Genomic DNA, 18,229 nt, shown 5'->3' on the forward strand with positions numbered 1-18,229 from the left:
AATAAAGTTTCACTATGATTTAAGTTTAGTGCATAATAAAACCAATGTAGATCCATCTTAACTTTGGATCTGCCAAAGAGAGATCAAATCTCTTTTCACTCTAAAAGAAGTTTGCATCTCAAGAGATTTGATCCCTTTAGGCCCTTGGTAGATCTAAAGTTAAAATGGATATAGGCTCGTTTAATTAGTAATTATATATATATATATATATTTTTTTCACAAGGAAAAAAACACAATTACTTGCAATTCATGCGATAGAATCAAAGTTACATACATATTCAAGTTCCAAAGACCAAAATATGGCTTCTTACAATCAAATAGCCATAAAGAGCTGATACTCTAAACTTTTTAAACATTATTTCTAAACACCTAACCCCATAACAAAATGATAAAAATCGCAACCCAACAAAACCAATAATAACTTTTAAACATATAAACATATGTCCAAATTTTCTGAAAAGACATTGAATGACTAAAGTCATAACAAAGCTGACATCTACTCAAAACAGAAAATCCATAAAGATTAATGAATTTTCTTGTTAGATCAAGATTCCAAGAAGAAAGCCATAATTTTGTTGCAAAGAATTACATTATTTGAAACCTTTCCTTCAAAAATTCATTAATTATATATATATATATATATATTTTAATTTACAAGTTAAAATGTAAAAAAAAGATAACTCAATAATTTTTTTATATTTTTATATTTATTTTTATTGTAATTTTATTTACATTACAATATCTCTACTTAATTGACTATAAAATACATGATAATTCAATAATATTTTCACAAATTTACATAATTCTAAATAAATTAGAATTATTAAAAATTTAATCCAAATTCAAACAACATAATCTTTTATTTTTGTTTTACAAAACTAACCGCATTTTGTTAATAAAATTAATTGACTATAAAATACATGATAATTCAATAATATTTTCACAAATTTACATAATTCTAAATAAATTCAACTTATTAAAAATTTAATCCAAATTCAAACAACATAATCTTTTATTTTTTTTATACAAAACTAACCGCATTTTGTTAATAAAATTATGATTTAAACAATAACACCTTAAGAAACTCACTCATTAATGTTAACCCTTTCCCTAAGTATAAAAGGTGAAGATAAAAACCATAAATAATTAAAAAAAAATATTTCGCGCAGTGTGAGAAAGTCACCCATCAAAAGTACCTATATTACCATATCAACCGTGAAACTTTATTTTGCCTTTACAGGTGGGCCACTAGTTGTATTACTTAGTTTGCCAGGTAAGTGGGCCACCCTACCTATCTAAATTAGCTATACTACTTCTACAAAGTTAAGGTTTTGTTAAATAATGCAGAGGAGAAAAGCGACAAACAATTTATTAATAAAAATAATAATAATAGGACGACTATTCCACAAGAATTCCACAAAATTTAATAATAAATAAGATGACTATTGTGGTAGACCTAAGGATTCCACACAATTGTCTCCAATATATCTAACCGCCATGCCTGTAATAAAACAGGCCGAAAGTCCAAAGTCCCTGAGAGCAAGCGTATATACGGTATACAATTGGTATACGCATACGCTGTGGATTAAGGATTACATTATACATCGTAGGCGAAACGAGGGTTTGATCGCAGAGTTCGGTCGGTAGGGTTTGAGGGTTTCATTGTGGTCGAATTTAATCTCAGAAAGCGTGCCATTTATTGGAGATCTCTGTTGGGCGGACGGCCACCTCTGTAATTCACGCAATGCCTATGAATTTCGGGAAAAGTCTTACTAATTTCCTCCCATCGCGGTTTCGAAGGACTGTTTGAGGGTTTGACGGAAGGTCGAAGAACACTGATAATTTCTATTAAAGTTTAATGCTTTCGGTGTGCCGTTGCCATATATCATTAGATTTGCACTTTGTGAAATTCTATCATGTCCGGTAATCGGGTTTCGGGAAGGGTTCACCTGTAACCCGGGATGATTTCCAATTGACGGCCTTTTCATTAGCAGAATTCTGTAGTCATGGGACGCTCAAGGGGTGTGCTGGCCGCTACGGAAGACGATCCCACTCAACGGTATATATTGTTATTTTTGGTTTTCTTAAGTCAGTGGCTTCGATTATCTTTCTGTTCATTTTATTCTGCTCAGATTGGGACTTTAAACTGGTATTTTAGCCCTTTTATTGTTTACTTCATAGAAATTTCTTAAACGAGGGCTCGAAATTACTTGCCATTATGTTAAATTAAGTTGCAGTATGTTAAAGTTAGTATGATAATGGAGTGTCTCAGAAATGTTAACTTAAATTACAAGTTAAAGCTCATTTGATATTATAGTGTGTCAGGAATATATATGTAGGCTTGCTTTGTATTGACATTGTATTTAATTGAATTAAATTAGAGTTTAGTCGTATATATTAAGAAAACTTCAATGTAAGTTCCATCGCAGTTCAAGTTATAATGAAGAGAATTAAACACAATATTTAATCAAATTAAGACTGTTTCAAACCGGTAGGTGAGTGAGGACAAGAAAAGTTACTGTTTTCTGGAGCTTCAAGAATTTTGTTCATCATAAATATTAAATTCTTCATATTTTATAGAAATTTCACACTTCACAAAGCACATGAGGTGATAATAAACAAAAATAAACAATTAAATCTAGAGACCACATGGAGCAACCTTTAGCATACATGTTATTAAGGAGAAATATACACTGACACAAGATATCTGAAATTTTAACATTTTTCCCTACTACTCTCTTCAAGCTTGAGACAGCCCAGACTGCACATGGAACATCCTTCAATGTACATGTTCTTAAATTAGAATTGAGTAAACTGTGATGCAAGATATTTGAAATATTGATATTTTCCCTACCACTTTCTTCAAGTATGAAACATGAAAGTTGTTATGCACTTGTGACTCTGTTGGAAGTTCAAGAGTATATGCAACCTGTCCCACCCCTGCTAGAACCTTACAAGCAGCATAATATCTAGGCCCAAGTTTCTCCATCCCTTTACCTTTGAAAGACGACTTCTTGTAAGGTTGTAGTCTCAATAAGACCCAATCTCCCACTTGAAATTCCCACTCATTTTGGTGGTGGTCCTGCTGGGGTTTCGTCCTATGTCCAGTTGATTTGAGATTATCCTTTAGCCGCTTTAATTTCTGTTGGCTGTCCTCTAGGAACTCTAACAGCTGGCGCTTGAGAGTCTTCAGTGGCCAAATCAATTAGCAAAGGAGGGTCATAACTACAAAGGGATTTAAATGGCAACATTCTAATGGTTTTGTGTTATATACTATTGTATCAATTTTCTTCCAAGTGTAACTGTTTTGGCAAGATTCAAGAAGCTTGCTGTATTGTAACATAGTTTCTCAAGAACCCATATACACACTTGTTCATGATCTTTGTATGTCTATATGTTTAGGATGATAGCTAGTACTTGGCTTTCAGGTGGTGCCAACAGGTATAAACTATAAACACCTCCTTCCAAAATTATTGATGAATTTTGGGTCATGATCACTAACAATATCTTTGGTAGTTAGTACTAAATCCTAATTCCCTAGGAATATGATTTATAAGGGAAGGAAGAGAGTCTTTTTGGCCTGAAACACTCTCTAAAAAGTTCTGTCACTTGCTTGAGTCTTTTAAAATTGGAGGTCTCTCACAATTCCCAAATTTGGCATAGCTCCATTAATGATAACCATTTCTTCTTTCATTCACACCACTACTTCCACAATGACAATAGTTTTGGAACTCATATTTCCCCTCTTCATTTTGAAGTTGAGATTTTGATTCTCTTCCTCATCCTTCCTTTTAATTATATTTCTTTACCCATGTTTTCTTCTAATGTGGAGGTTGATGTTCAATCACCACATTACCATGTGAATGGCATTGTCTACACCTAATGGGAATCCCTTCATAATCGAGAACTTGGACCACCGTCAGATCACCTCTTGACAACCCTATACTTTTTTCTAGGCCATTCTTCAACTCAATCCCTACTAGTATGCAAGCAAGCTTCATCTCAGAGACTAAAATATCAGATCTGCCTCATTGAAAACCCTTATGGTGTTTCTAGTTTCTCTGAAAACATCCTCGGACCAAAAAGCCAATGGCTATTTCGGTAGGCAAACCTAAATTGGCATTGGTTTTGACATAACATTGAAACACTAGGGCCAACATTTTAACAAAGGATGTTTCAACCGTAGTTTCCAACAACTAGTCAAGACCTTCTCTGTGTCTTGTTTTGTTCATAAAACAAAAGCTATCCACCCCTTTAATAAAACCATACAATGGGGAGAATATTTGACTACTGGTTCAAAATTACAATTTTCCCACTCTTTGTAAGAGTTTTTCTCCAATGAGTGATCCTTGAAAACACCCTACCAAGGCCCTTTTATTCATATTGTCAACCTCATTCAACTTGATTTCAATTCCAAGCACTAGGTTCACTTAGTCTTTGCATATTTTAGCACACTCTTCATTTTCAATCTCCTAGCAACACTTTCATTAACCTGCTTTACCGAAGGGGCAAGGTTGGTACTGTGAGCATTAGCTATCGAGGGATTATCCTTCAAAGTGGCTTGCAAAAACCCTAGTGGCAGAACACAACTCCTCCAAGCCCAAAAAGGCACTTACAAAAAGATGCAGGGGCATCAACCCGAGGCAACCTATTTTTATATAAATTGTCCAAAGGGGAAGAAATTCCCTCAAATGTAATTTGTATAAAATTAGGATTTTTGATATAAATACAAGTGTCCAGACTCTAAAAGAATCTGGGTTGTTAGGTTGTTAGGTGAGTTGGTGTTTTGGCCAACTGGGCCTTTGTAAAAATGACAAATGAAAGGTTGAGATGTTAGATAATTTTAGGAGTAGAGACAAATGTCTAGAAAATATCTTCATTCAGTTGGTAGATATTTTCTATCGAGTAGGAAGATTTGTCTAGATAGAAAGTATGCATAAAAGGTAGAGGCCAATCAGGTGGGTTTTGGGAACAGAGTTCAAGGAGCTCGAAAGAGGAGAGTAGAAGCTCAGAAGTAGAGCTTGATCAAATAAGGTTAGATCACAAAGAGAGAGAGAGAGAGAGAGAGAGAGAGAGAGAGAGAGAGAGAGAGAGAAGCACATTGACACTACCATTCATCAGATCATAAGACATACCCTTCACGCCTTTTAACTAAAAGAATCTCGTTTAAGTAGAATCATTGGGATAACACTTAAACTACCTGCATGAGGGCATGAATTGGCTCACATTCTTGTCATAAATGCCCTTGGACCATTTGCACACTCGATTCTACCCCCTTGCTTGTGGCTTCTCCACATGCCAACAAAAAAAACTTAGATCCTTTGTAATTCTCGACACCTCATCCAACTTTGTCCTCTGTCGTGAAGATTCATTAACGGACTTGTCCAAGATAGATTCACCTAGACTCCCCCCCCCCCCCCCCAATTCTTGCCGATTTGAAAAAGATTTGAATCTAGGGCATGCCCTTATCTGGAGGCCCTTGTATTGATTGTCATCGAAATCAACCAAGTCTTTCTCCATGATTTAGTCCCTACTAAAGATGTAATTTATAATATAGTTACAAATTAATACATTAACTCTTGTTGCACTTGTAGCATCAAGCGTTAGTATTTTTCATGTTCTTCTAAAAATCTTGAATATATCGAAATGTCACCCAAAAATGTGAGGACAAACTGATCTAGGCACTTGTTGAAAATACTATTTATTAGGCACGTGCATGTAGTTGGGGCATTGGGTAGCCTAAGGCATAGCACTACAAAATCTAGTATGCATAACGTGTTTTGAACTATGTCTTATAAATGTTTTTATCCTTGATTTGATTTGGTAGTCAATGTACAACCTAAGTGTGACATCCTTCTTCATGAAGAGTTAGGTCTAATGTAGCCTCTCTCTAGTAACAATTGTATTTTCATTTGCAACTTTGACAACTGTGGTGAATTCATTCTATAAGGAACCTTGGATATGGGCTCAATCCAAAACACCTTGGAAAATTTTACTTTCTTCATTGGAGTAAGTTTTGACACCTTATTTAGGAACACATTAGATGAATCCTTGAAAGACTCAATAATCTTGAAGGCTAGAACCTGTATTATTTGAAGGATCAATAACATGCACAACATAAAGCTGATGACCTTGTCTCAAATATCTCTTCACCTTCATTGAAAATCTCTTTCAAGAGGAGATGGGCTTAATTTTCTTAGACATGTTTTATTTTCCCTTAATCATCAATACATTATAGGATCTTCTTGTAACAATTCACCTTAGTTTGATGAGGTGCATGCTAATCTAGTCCAATTACGACATCGTACGACCCTAGAGGTGGAATACACAAGTTTGCCAAAGTGGTGAATCCGTTCAATTTCACTGCCCATTTGAGGATCATCTCTTCGATTGGTTTTCGTATCTTTCCAAACATTTCCACTAACTATGGTCGCTCTGGTTTGCTTGCTTTAAGCCCGCCCTTAGTGACTACATGAAGTGATATGTAATTATGACTAGCTCCTTGATTTTGATAGAGGTGGAAGTCATTGTTACCTTACCTTAGTGTTTAGATAAGTACTTCTGTCTTAATTAATTAAAGTTTCATGAGGATGAATCCTTTTCTTGGATCTTCTTCAATTTATTTTGATTGTCCCACCATAGGGATGTCCTTCTAGTCGAGTTATAAATTGCTACCTTGGCCTTCATGTTGTTAGAAAAATCATTGAGTTTGAAATGATTTATTTGTCTCCCATCAAAGGCATGTGCCTTCACTTTCTGAAATTTCTTTTCCATGGAAGCTTTCTCTTTTTTGCTCCTTATGCACCTGAAGGTGGAAGTATAGTCTCTGTTCGAATCAAAGCAGGTGCTCCTATCAATGGAAGAAGACCTCCTTGTTGATTATTTTGTTAAAGAAGAATTCCAACATGATGTTTTACTGGAGTTGAATTTGATTAGGAAGAATTCCTCCTTGATGTTTTACTGGAGATGCATCCTCCCTGTCTCACCTACATGATTTGTCTTGAATGTCCATTCGTGCATGATTTGGTTAATATGCGGTACAAATCTACCTTATAATAATGGATTTTGATCTTGCAGACTCCTCATGGTCTTGACCAAATCCCTATCTAATGAAGCTTCCATACTTTTGTCTTCTTCACTTGCAAAGTGTTGAGTGTTTTGAGAAGTAGCCACAAACTTAGTGAAATTGGTCAAAATGACCCTGGAGGCTCTGCTCTGCATGGATTTATGAAAAATCAGAAAACTTCCTGAAGTGAACAAAGTTTGTTCTTGAGGTTAAAAACTCCAGAAGACTTGGAATATGTAGATCTCTATTGAGATACAAGAATATATGTATTAAAATGTATGAGTGAGAATGACGTTACAATTGAGAGTGAGGGTGCAGTGTATATAGCCAGGTAAGTACCCTTTGACGAACGATCATGTTTGTAGAGACATGCCTCTTTGTTTGACTAACTATTACTAATTTACATATTATTATGTTTATTATTTATTATCTGTATTTATTACTTTTACATAATTATATTCATAACATTGCCTTCTCCTTCAAAAAACTGTGCCCTCAAAGCTTGTCGAAGAAAGGACTTGATCTCTTTTTTTGCTACGAATGTCTTCTTGTCTCGGGACAATCATCTTTGTCGATACAAGTTGATATGATCCTTGGAGTGACATATAAAATTGTCGCACAGAGGAAGGATCTGACCATCCTAAATTAATCTTTTGTGAAATCTTTTGATTACTGGAAATTTGTGATGAATTGTTATCACTGGACTGAGTTGTGCGCACTTCAGTATTCTTCGAAACATAAGTTTGTTGTTTATGTTCTGAGTGATATGAATTCGTAGATTGATTGAGATGTCTGTTCTTGTGATTCAGATGACGATAAGGAGTTCTTCTAGTTGGACTTTCCCTTATCATGTTAGTGCCAGTTCCCTGATTTCCTTTAGGTGTTGTTGTTGAGTTGGCATCATCATTTGGAATGTTCATCATTTGAACTGCAACTTCTGAATATGTTTTAACTTCTTTTGGTTTCTCATCCTCTTGAGTCGTGATATTAAATGGATCGGTATTTATTCCTTTATCTTCAACTTGGATTGACGACTTTGACACTTCTTTCATGATAAGTTCTTCTAACCTTTTCCTATCATCCTTAAGTTTCTTAATTTGAGTGAGTAGACTTCGATTATGGTTTTTGAGACGTAAAAGTTCCTCATTTTCTGAGTCAACTTTATTTTGGTATTCAAGCTTCTCAACTTTTAAACACTTGTTTTGTTCTAATAACCTTTGGTTAAGGTTCTTTAAGCTTAAACTTTCCTCTTCATTTCCTAATAGACTTTCATTGAGTTTCTTTTCAGAAATTTCTTTTTCTTGTTCTAACTCGTGTTTCTTAGCTTTGCGTTTTCTTACTTGTGTAAGTAGCTTCTAATTATGCTCCTTCAAACATGATTTTTCCTTATTTTTATTGGATATGACTTCTTCAAGCTCTTTTTGCTTCTTTGATACTATTTCTGGATTCTCTTGAAACATTAGTTTCGAAATATCCTTAAGATCTTTTGCTGAAGGCATTATCAATTTTGATTTCGTTGTCATGTCTTGGAACGTGACCATCTTCTTCTTGTAAGGGAACATCAAGAATTTGTTTTTTGTGTTTAGAATGAACGTACCTAATTCCTTGAACCAAGGTCAACCGAGAATTATGTCAACCTTTTTGTCAAGCATAGTTACGACACGAAATTGAGATTTGTACTCATAATGATGAATGTCACTTGTAAATCATTAGTTTTATATTCTTTTCCGCCAACGTTCGCCTATATTTGGCTCTAGAATTAATAGTTGATTTGCCAAATTAATATTGATGTAATTATTCTCGGCATTTGTATTAATAGCGATAATAATTTCTTTCCCTTGGATACACCCCTTTAATGTAAATAATCTAAAATCTACAATTGGAATACCTTTATAGGAAAATCTTCCTTCCTTTGTTTCTGAGTTAGACTCCATCTTTCTTTTCTGAATGCTCTAGGGTTTTAAAAATAACCTTATTTATTTATTTATTTGGTTACTTCTTTATTATACATATATATATTTTATTTAATAATGCTTCCCTTTTTTTCTTTTTTCTTTCCTTCTAATTACTTTTTAGATAAATGATTGATTGGAAATATAATGATATATTTATGTAGTGATTTCTTCTTTCTTTTCTTAAACTATATAGTTTTTAATTTTATTATAACTATATAAAGTTATAATGCAATATTTTACATCGACTCTTTTAACTAGCCAAATGAAATGAAATGACACGGCAGACAAGGTTGAACAATGGTCAATGGTGGCGGACAGGTGTGACGGTCGATTGGGAGACAATGAATCACGGTTAGACATGGGCAACACGGACAGGGACAATTAGCCACAACGAATCGAGAGGATGGCAGTGGAACTAGCTTTGGCGTATTTGTTATGGCAGGAAAAATGATGCTGCGGCTCCGGAGACAACAAATACAAGGTGTCGATGTTGGTGGAGTAATACGATGCTGGTACGACAACCGATCAGAGGTGTATGGCGATTGAGTTGCTGCATAAAGCAATGATTTGGAATCCAATCGACGTAGAACGAAATTCACATTGTGGGGAATGAGGCCGTAATCTGGTGACTGCAACAGCCACGACGATGGTGGATAAGGCCATTAGGGGCCTTAGCGACAATGGAAAATTGGTTGCGTATGGTTTCTGCGACGTGTGGTTGATGGTGCGACTTATGGTGCCCGATTCAACGAGGGAATAAATGTGCTGGACTATTGTTGTGGCGGTTGGTTGGGAGGCTGCCGAATTTTAAAGGGATACTGCGATTGGAAATTGGCTATGGTTGGGATGCTGCAATTGGAAAAGCAGCTACGGTCGAAGGTAAGTTTTTTATTTTTATTTTTATAATTATATATATATATATATATTTTTTAATATTTCTTTTTGCTTTTAATATATAATCTAATTTTGTATTTTCAACTCTTTTTTATTTTTTTTTCTTGTTTTTTTTGTTTCTCTTTTTATTTTTATTTTTATTTTTTCTTCTTTAAAAAAATGGCCAAGGACCTTTGACGAATTCAACAACGAAGAAACTCCAAAAGTATAGCGAAACGCTTCAATCTCGATGACAACAATGTTGACGAAACCTTGATGGCCAAGGGCCTGGATTAGAGAGCGTGGCTCTGGGCAGCGGTGGAGCAGCCAAAGGATTGAACTGCTCTGATACCAAATGAAGCAAACAAAGTTCGTTCTTCAGGTTAAATACCCCAGAAGACTTGGAATATGTATATCTCCATTGAGATACAAGAATATATGTATTAAAATGTATGAGTAAGAATGATGTTACAATTGAGAGTGAGGGTCCTGTATATATAACCAGGTAAGTACCCTTTCATGAATGGTCATGTCTGTAGAGACATGCCTCTTTGTTTAATTAACTATTACTAATTTACATATTATTGTGTTTATTATTTATTATCTGTATTTATTACTTTTATATATTTATATTCGTAACACTTCGTCTGATATCCAATTATACAAGTCTCTTTTCCTCTTTCTCTTCTTTTCAAAGAGAACAAATTTGCTGGAAGTGAATGTTCTTGCAACCTTCTTCACCCTCGAGAAGTTGGCAGCTGAACTGATTTTGTAACTTTGGCATACAAAAATTCAAATTGGGTCAATGTCAATTTGGTTGAGCTCGATAATCTGATATGCTACAAATCTGAACAAGTAAACTTCTTAGTTTCACTCTTCTGTGTAAGATATTTCTTACAACTGGTTCTACTCCAAATGAAGCTCCATGCTAGCTTCTATAGATTTCAAAACTTAGTTGTTTAGCACTTTTTGGTACCCATACTAGAAGCCTTCAGAAGTTGGTTGGGTGCTTGCTTTTTTTGCAGATAACTCTCATTCTTCTGTACCTGTAGGAAAACTTTCCATTGTTGTGGAAATAGTGCAATAGCCTTCCCATCATTGGTACCAACCTTAAATAAAATGGAGCATTTCAATTTCTAACTTTTGCTTTTAGCTTTTGTGCTTTCTTGTGTTCAAATTTTGTGTTTTTAGTTTTTATGTGTTTACTTACCTGATTTTGATTCTACCTTTTCTGCTTTTGCTTTCCTTCTTTCTCTTTTTGCTTTGACACTTTTGCTTCCATGCATTCACCTTTTTGTAACATTTTTTGCTTCATTTTATTTTGGTTTTTTCTTACACTTTTAGACTTTTTTGCTTTCACCTTTTTCTTTGATGCTTTCACATTTTGCTTTTTGGCTTCCAACTTTTATAATTTTCTCACCAACACATTGTATGGTACTGATTAAAAAATTACAAATTCTTTCATACAGTCATCAAGAAAACACAAATATGTTCTAGCTTCAGTAGGTCAACTTCAAATGGTAAGTGATTTGGAGATAAATTCTTCACTTTTTGTGTGAAACAACTGCAAAAACTAAGCTGATAGGAAACACAGGCATATTCTAGCTGCCAGACACCTAATCTGTAAAGGTTATGGTGTGGAATATGAACCATCATGAGGAGTCCAAGGGACCTTGGAATATGAATCCAACAGTCATAGGAAATTGCATTTATATGTACATCTGTTTAATGAAATGTATTCCATGCTTATCTTTCTCTCTGATTTTCAGTCAGGCTCAGCCTGATAGTGGTATTAGAGACTAGGTGCTCTCAGAGCTTGTCAGATCTGTGCCCTACTCTAGTCTGACATTCCCTTGGCCATTTCTCTATCTGTGCGTCTGTTGTGTGTCCATTCTGTGGTATTTGAAGGCTTTTCCAGTCATTTCATCATCATTCTCGTGTCCAATTGTGCGCTCCTTCCACACAACCTTCAGTATTGACATTAGCTCCCTTTGCATGTCCCTCTCTATCTTCTTAGTGCTTCAGAACCTTTGTGGGACCTCTTTGTACACCCGCTTGACACTTTAGAACTCTTGCGACCCACTCTCTCCAAATACTGGTCTGACTGATCCCAACCGTAAAACCTTGCCTTTGCCACATAGGGTATCAAAGACGGGAGACACCCCCATCCATTTCATTTTCATCCATTTCGAATCAGATGGGAAGTCGGTCTCTTTAGCAGCGGATTGATCAACTCCTTTCATTTGTTGCAGCAAAATTTTGGATGTCAAGCGGGTGATATGAAGTGCAAATGAAGGCTTACAGTCTGGTTGGTCCCTGGATCTTGCCAATGTGTTTTCTGAATGTAACATGTTCACGATATATCTTTTAGAAAGCAAATTTGACATACATCATTTTAGGTATCTATGTGGATATTGTTGTAGCACTTCCATTTGTTTATATTGACCACGTAAAGAGCTCTTTAATGGATTGTATAGAGATTTCTGCCCAGAATTCCTAAAGGATATTTGTTGTAATGGGTGATTCATGGGCATTCTCAGCATATGCATGTTATTGGTGAGGATAATCAGTTTATTTGGAAAAAAATTGCATATGTAGTAACCCAAGATCTCAAGAAACTTGTTGTTAATCTTTCCTGCCATCAATGGAGCCCACTCTTGTATGTTGCATATGCAGATGGTTTGGTCAGGGCTTACAACATCCAGACATTTGCAGTTCATTATACTCTGCAGATTGATAATTCTATCAAGTTTGTTGTAGTTGGAAGATTTTGCATTTCATCCATTTTTGGAGTGGGTTTTCATCAGTGAAAGTCATAGCCATACAATTGGGCCCATATATGATTGTTGCAAAGTATTCAAGGCATCTCACATTAACTCCTGAAGATCAATTCACATTCAAAATTGAGAATATCGGTAACTTGCAAATGTTTTTTTTTGTAAGTTTACTAGTTAAATTGCATTGTAAATGGATTCATTTTTTGTAGAAGCCAATACCCTCATCAAGGTTGCCCCATGGACAATTTTTGATCTTCATCCATTGGAGCATTGTGGAAAGATATTCTTCTTCTCACCTTGTATTTGATAGGGGGGAATGATATAAGTGATTGATGATCGGGCTTCTAGTTTTGGAGCCTTATCAATCAAGCATACACAAGCGAACTTGAGCCACAACTAGAACGAGAGCATCGAGATAGAGTCAAAGCCATGAACATGATTCAGTTTACGATCATCTTCAAATTTCCATCAGTTGCTGTCATTTTCAAATTGCCATTCGCAAGCACTTCCAGTTATCAGAAGACATCAAGTTCCAGCTAAATCAAGTAATGTTTCAAGAACTACTGAGCCTTAGATTCAAGTTCCAATAGTTTGTGGTCATCTTCTAATCGCCATATGTGAGCACAGTTGCCCACCAAAAAGTGGGCAACCCATAGAAGAATTTTTCTCCTCCTTGGAAAACCAGCAAACCAACATGTTAATTTTTATGGTATGTTCTACGCTTGCAACAATTACCTCAATATCTTATTAGCCCAATAATAATTCCACTTCAGATTCCAATAGCAATTGCAGTAAAATTCAGTAGCAATCAATTAGCATTCACATTAGATAACCATTGACAGTAATTGTAGATAGAACATCATCACCAATGCACAAGAAGACAAACCAAGACAATGAACACAAAGATTTAGGCTAATGCCAGGGCAAAAGTCCACAATGGGGAGAACCCAACCAATCCTTCTTATTGATTAATATCAAATGTTCAACAGAGAGAGAGGATCCAATTTAGTACAATGATGACAAAGTCAAAGTCAAGACTTTGAATATCAAAGAAAGATGACCAACCAATATCCAATGCCAAAACAAGAAGCCCAATTTGATCAACAATAATCTTGTTCCAAGTTTGCAATTTATGAAGTAGATAGCAACAGTCAACGTGCCCTAACCTGTGAAGTCAATAGCAGTCAAATCAGCCTTTCAACAGCTCGGTCAACTGTCCACAAACTCGGCCTCTAATGCTAGTCAAAGTCAACCCAAGACAGTCCAAGAAATCCTAGTCAAGCTCGGTCAAAAGAGAGAAATTCTGCGGTCAAGGTCTGCAATTAAGGCTGCAGTCAATGCTAGTGAAACAACCCAGATTACCTTGGTTTTTGTGCATAGAAATGCAACCTTTTTAGACAGTTATGTCCAAAATATTGAAGTCAAAATATACTTAGAAAGTCAAAATCAACGCTTGTCAATGCTAGTCAAAGTGCTGGACAGATCAGATTTTCAGCCCCCTTCAATTTTGTCTTCCTTCCTCCTCACACGTGTGAAGAAACTCTTGTAATTTTCAGGTGTATCGAACCTAAGAAGAGAAGAAAAATGTGTGATGATGAGATGCCAAAATGAGGAGGCCTTATGGTGTATTTATAGTGATCAAAGTGTGGTCAAGGGTCATGAATTTTACCAATGGGGCTGACTTGAAAAAGAGGTCGACTTGAAGAAAGGCCATTTGTAGGTGTGCAAAAATTCTGATTTTGGAGGAGAAGGGAGATGCCATCAAGGGTGATCCAAATGTGCAATGAGTCATCAAAGGAGGGGCTTCCAAGTGGGGGAATTAGCCCCTAGTTGCACTCTTTAACACTCCCTCTCAACTAGGGAGGAATTCCACCTGTCAACATCCATCCACTGCTATGCCATCATGTCCATCATGTACCATCTCTGCAACTTGTCTCGTCTCTATTGAAGATTGATATCATAGACCAATAAGAAAGGATCGAAAGAGGGTGGGTCACAAGATCCTGCCACCCTTGTCAAAATGACAGAGGCAAGTCCTCATGTCCAGGGGGTAGAACCCCTACTGGGCGTGATCCTTAGTGATCAAAATTGGTGAACTTCATGCATCCTAATAGGGAATACCGTAGTACCGGACGCATCTGTCAGTAGTACTAATAAACCCTAACCATTTTTCCCAACTCATTGGCCAAATGAGAGGTACTTCCCAAGTGTCCCAGACTACAAGGGTGGGATGTATGTTGGGGTATCCACAGAGGAAGGTGAACCGCTCCCCCTATTCTCATATAACGTGCTTCATAGGGGAGGGTGAACCACTCACCCTATGCTCACATTCTAGGGTATGTACTCCACACGGGAAGGTGAACCACTCACCCTGTGCTCATATAGCTCCAAGAAGTACCCCAGACCCCCAGGAGCTCCTAGAGCTCAATGTCCAACTCAATCGGGACCCTCATGGGAGGGTCTTTCCACGACTCCAAGTCTCTTTTTGAAGGTTAAGAACTTGGCCTTTCCCAAAGGATTTGTGAGGATGTGAGCAACTTGTTCATCTGTCTTGATGTGATGGAGCTTGATTGCTCCCCTTTGTACTATATCTCAGATAAAGTGGTACCTAATATCAATATGCTTTGATCGGTCGTGGAACATGGGATTCTCTGAAAGGCGAATTCCACTTTGATTATCGCAATAAATGACGGTGGTATCCAGAACGTGCTCAAATAGCTCACTGAAGAGCTTCCTCAACCAAATGGCTTTACAACAAGCCATACTAGTTGCAATATATTCAGCCTCAGCGTGCTCAATGCAACATATTTTTGTTTCTGGCTCATCCATGAAATTGAAGTGAAACCCAAAGAGGAACAACATTCAAATGTTCTTTTTCTATCCACCACAATGCCAACCCAGTCGACATTAGAATACCCATGTAATCTCAGATTCTCGGCAATGTACCTTAGTCCATGGTTGATAGTACCATGAAGATATCTCAAAAGATTCTTTGCAACAACCCAATGTATATGATGAGGCTCAACCACAAATTGATTCAATTTATTGACAACAAAGCATATGTTCGGTCGTGTTTCCACCAAGAACATCAAAGCTCCTACAAGTTATCTATATTCAGAAGGATTTGCCAAATCAGGACCAACAACACTTCCACATAGCTTCAAATTTAGTTCCATTGGTGTAGTCACTGACTTGCATTCGACCATGCCACATCTTTCTAACAACTTCGCAATATATTTTCCTTGAGAGAGGGAAATCCCGCTTGACTTTTGCCAAAACTCCAAGCCTAGGAAGTAACACATCAGTCCTAGATGCTTCATCCTTCATCTTGAATTTAGAAGTCAACTCCCTCTTACATTGATAGATGAGAGGGTCTACATCAGTCATAAATAGATCATCAACATATAACACTAAAATAAGTGGCATGTTCTTTTCAAACTTGAAGTATAAGTTCAAACCAACACAACTTCCTGTAAATCCCATGTAATGTTCCAAACTTAAATAGACAGTGATATGAAAAACAAAATCGATTTGTCACAGGAAATAAAAACAATCAACAAATGCTTATTAAAACTCCAGAAGTGAGAACCAACTGAACCATTTTATTAATGAAATGGAGCAAGTACAATAATATGGAGAAATGCACTTGGGCTTGCCTCAAGGGCAAGCTTGACAGGACCAGGTGATAAAACAACAGTCTTGAAGTTGGAAATGATTGCTCCTCTAATGCTCTGTGTTGTCTCTGGAAACTACACTGCTGTCTGGAAAAGAACTACAAGAAACCCCCATCTCTGGTGCTTAGAAAATGTTGAAACTTTATATCTAGGATCCTTGTCAAAAACCTAGAAAAACCTAGAAAGGGTTTGGGCTGAATCCAACCTCCCAAATTCGGCCTCCAATATGCCTTACACAACCCCTAGTAAGTCTGCACTGTCTGCTGCAAAGATACGGCTAAAAATCCCACCTCCGATGCTTAGATAATTATGAAACTTTATATCTGGGATCCTTGTCGAAAACCCAGAAAAACTCAGAAATGGTTTGGCTAGATTTTGAACTTTCAAAATCGACCTCTAATATGCCCCATGCCCTCCAAGCTGCTCCAAAAAATGACTTGCAATAAACCCTAATCGAAATCCTCCTCCAATCTCATGAAAATGCAACAATCACAGTAAATTCTAGCTTCAAAGACTGATACTCTACCCTCCACGTGAACACCCAGTGTTGCCTTTGCATTGGCCGAGGAAGTGCGAAAATCACCCTGCGAAGTAGCACACTCCTCCAGCTCCAAAACTTCTCCAAAATGCCAACAATCCTCCTATGCGTCCTCTTCAAAAGATCCTTCACCCAAACTCCTTTGCAAGAAGCCACAAGCAAACTCGACCTCCTCTTCACTGCGTCCTCCAGTAATATGCACCACCTAGAGATTGATGCAATCACTGGGAATCACACTGAGATCTTCCTCTTGAATAAATGAAAGAAAACGTTCCTAGGGTGGCACTTGAAGTCCCCTGAAGAAAGGGTGAGCTCTTCGATTAAAGAACTCATGTTGAACAAGAAGTGACTCGTCTAAGCAGCTCGGGCGACCAAAGAGAAATCGATATTACCAAAAAGATGAATGAATGAGATGAGGAGAGTTTCCTTCCTTATATAGATTTCGTGGAGCACTTTTCCCTCCAAGTTGTCCCTCCATCATGGGCCCTCACTTAACCACCATCATGCAAAAGTTAACCACCTCCATGCAAATCGAACTAGGGAGTGCGTAACTTAACTACAACACAAATAACTTTTCCTAAGTCTAATCTCCTAATAAAATCGAATGGGGTCCACTAGCTCCAAAATTGGCCCCATAATATAAAAAATTATCTTGTTCCAAAATGATTTAGGAAGGGACATGACAGTTCTCCCCTCCCAAGTGTTGTTTGTCCCCAAGCAACTTCGGTGCTGGATGCTTAAGTATGTGCTCGCCCTCCCAAGTAGCATCCTCATCTGGCAAGCTCCTCCAATACACCAAAAATTGCTTGTCCTCAAGTAGTGCCTGAACAAGCGCCCTCTTTGATTGTGGATCCCCACTGTTGCTGCAAACTTCACCAGGGTTCCAAATATGCCATTGGATCGTCCCTGATCGTTGTACTATCCTATAGTGAAGGAGTCCCCCGATACTAGGATCCCAAGCCAACCTAATCAACGTGAAGCACCCCTTGCTCTACTCACTATCCTTCCATATAGGGGCGTTAGAACCCCTTTGTCTACTGCCAAAATGTAGAGTATCCTGACGATGTGAAACTCCATCCAAATCCTCATGAAGCTGCCCTACCGAATAGTCCACCCCATGCACTCTGATTGTGGGCCCCTGAAGATACAACTCAATCCCCATGTGAATGAAGCCTCTCATGCATGAGCTCCTCTTGCAATCCTCTTGCTATCCATCTTGCCATGCTGATGAAGGCTCCCATGCCATCAGCGAATCATGGAAACCAAATGGAAGATCTTGATGACCCTCCCTAGTAGAAACTCGCTTACCTTGGGTAACAAAACTGCTCAACCCTGTTATGCTAGAA

The 18,229-nt window shown here is 37.1% G+C and overlaps 1 protein-coding gene across 6 annotated transcripts in view; it reads left to right on the forward strand.

Annotated features, from left to right (window-relative positions):
• Positions 1 to 1,446: 1,446 nt before the first annotated feature.
• ADA2B (ADA2 2B) overlaps positions 1,447 to 18,229 on the forward strand; it is a 133,161-nt gene continuing 116,378 nt past the window's right edge. For 5 of the 6 annotated variants that reach the window (XM_089452927.1, XM_089452932.1, XM_089452928.1 and 2 more), the window contains exon 1: positions 1,448 to 2,059. In XM_089452927.1, the coding sequence (XP_089309053.1) occupies positions 2,007 to 2,059 (53 nt within the window). In that variant the 5' untranslated portion in view covers positions 1,448 to 2,006. Of the gene's footprint in view, positions 2,060 to 18,229 lie in introns of all 6 variants that reach the window. The other variant, XM_089452931.1, reaches the window with a different exon arrangement.

The sequence above is a fragment of the Pinus tabuliformis genome, chromosome X, assembly GCF_031772625.1.
Source record: "Pinus tabuliformis cultivar Carrire ecotype Pingquan chromosome X, CPIR1, whole genome shotgun sequence".
Lineage (NCBI taxonomy): Eukaryota > Viridiplantae > Streptophyta > Pinopsida > Pinales > Pinaceae > Pinus > Pinus tabuliformis.